Raw genomic sequence first — 891 nt, forward strand, 5'->3', positions numbered from 1 at the left:
AGTCTCCTGCCAGTGCCTGAGGAAACCTGACGTAGCATCTCCTCGGTCTCAGAGCCGCGTTTTCTTTCAACTCAATTTTCCCTCTTTTTTCTCGAACAGCGTCTCAAAATAATATACAATGCTAGGTAGCGAAACGTCGGTCAGCCTGATAAAAAAAATTGTCATAAATCAGAGGCTGCCAGGGATGAACTTAAGGACCAAAAGGTTTGTCCTGAACTTTGCTGCCGTGATGTTAGGAATGAGTATCATTCTCTTCATATATTACGGTCACAAGCGGCACGTGAGCAAACGCTGGGACCAAGACGCGGTACCGATGGGTCTGAGTGAAGGAAACCAGAGAGACCAACGCCATTCTTCGGTCTTTCTTGATTACAAGATCACGGGCGTTCTTCCTCCGCCGGTTGATCCGACCAGAAGCAAGGTCATTCTCTTCTGGTCCGAGTGGTACAAGACCTTAACGTGGAAGGATAGGTAAGGCGGGAGCAATTTGCCACGTAAATCGAACGAGAAATCTTTTTACTGGTTATAACACGGAAAGATGTGGAAAGAAATATTTTGTTTGTCGTAAGTATTATCATACTATATAGTGTTGATATAAGTTGTGGTAACAATAACGACTCTGTTAGTTATCTTGTTTATCATTTTTTTTGTTATCCTTTTTATTCGGGGTGGGGGGGATAGGTTCATTCTGACAGTATTACGATATTGATACTTTTTCCTTGCCAGTGTCCTCATTTCTTGCCAAACCTAGGTCATTCTTGGCAGACTTCGCGCTCTTCAAATACGCGATTTTTTGTCTTCTTTCCACCCGGGTCCCTCCCACGCTTCCTTACAAGTCGTCTCGCAGGCGTCTTCCATCATGCGTCCTCGCGTCATTTCCCAAACAACTTG

The 891-nt window shown here is 44.6% G+C and overlaps 1 protein-coding gene across 1 annotated transcript in view; it reads left to right on the forward strand.

Annotated features, from left to right (window-relative positions):
• Positions 1-7: 7 nt before the first annotated feature.
• Positions 8-891, forward strand: part of LOC119589138 (alpha-(1,3)-fucosyltransferase C-like) — a gene marked incomplete at its 3' end in the record, with an annotated part of 26,164 nt that continues 25,280 nt past the window's right edge. The window contains 1 exon segment of the mRNA XM_037937715.1: positions 8-471. Within this exon segment, the coding sequence (XP_037793643.1) occupies positions 119-471 (353 nt within the window).

This window comes from Penaeus monodon, chromosome 25, assembly GCF_015228065.2.
Source record: "Penaeus monodon isolate SGIC_2016 chromosome 25, NSTDA_Pmon_1, whole genome shotgun sequence".
Classification (NCBI taxonomy): domain Eukaryota; kingdom Metazoa; phylum Arthropoda; class Malacostraca; order Decapoda; family Penaeidae; genus Penaeus; species Penaeus monodon.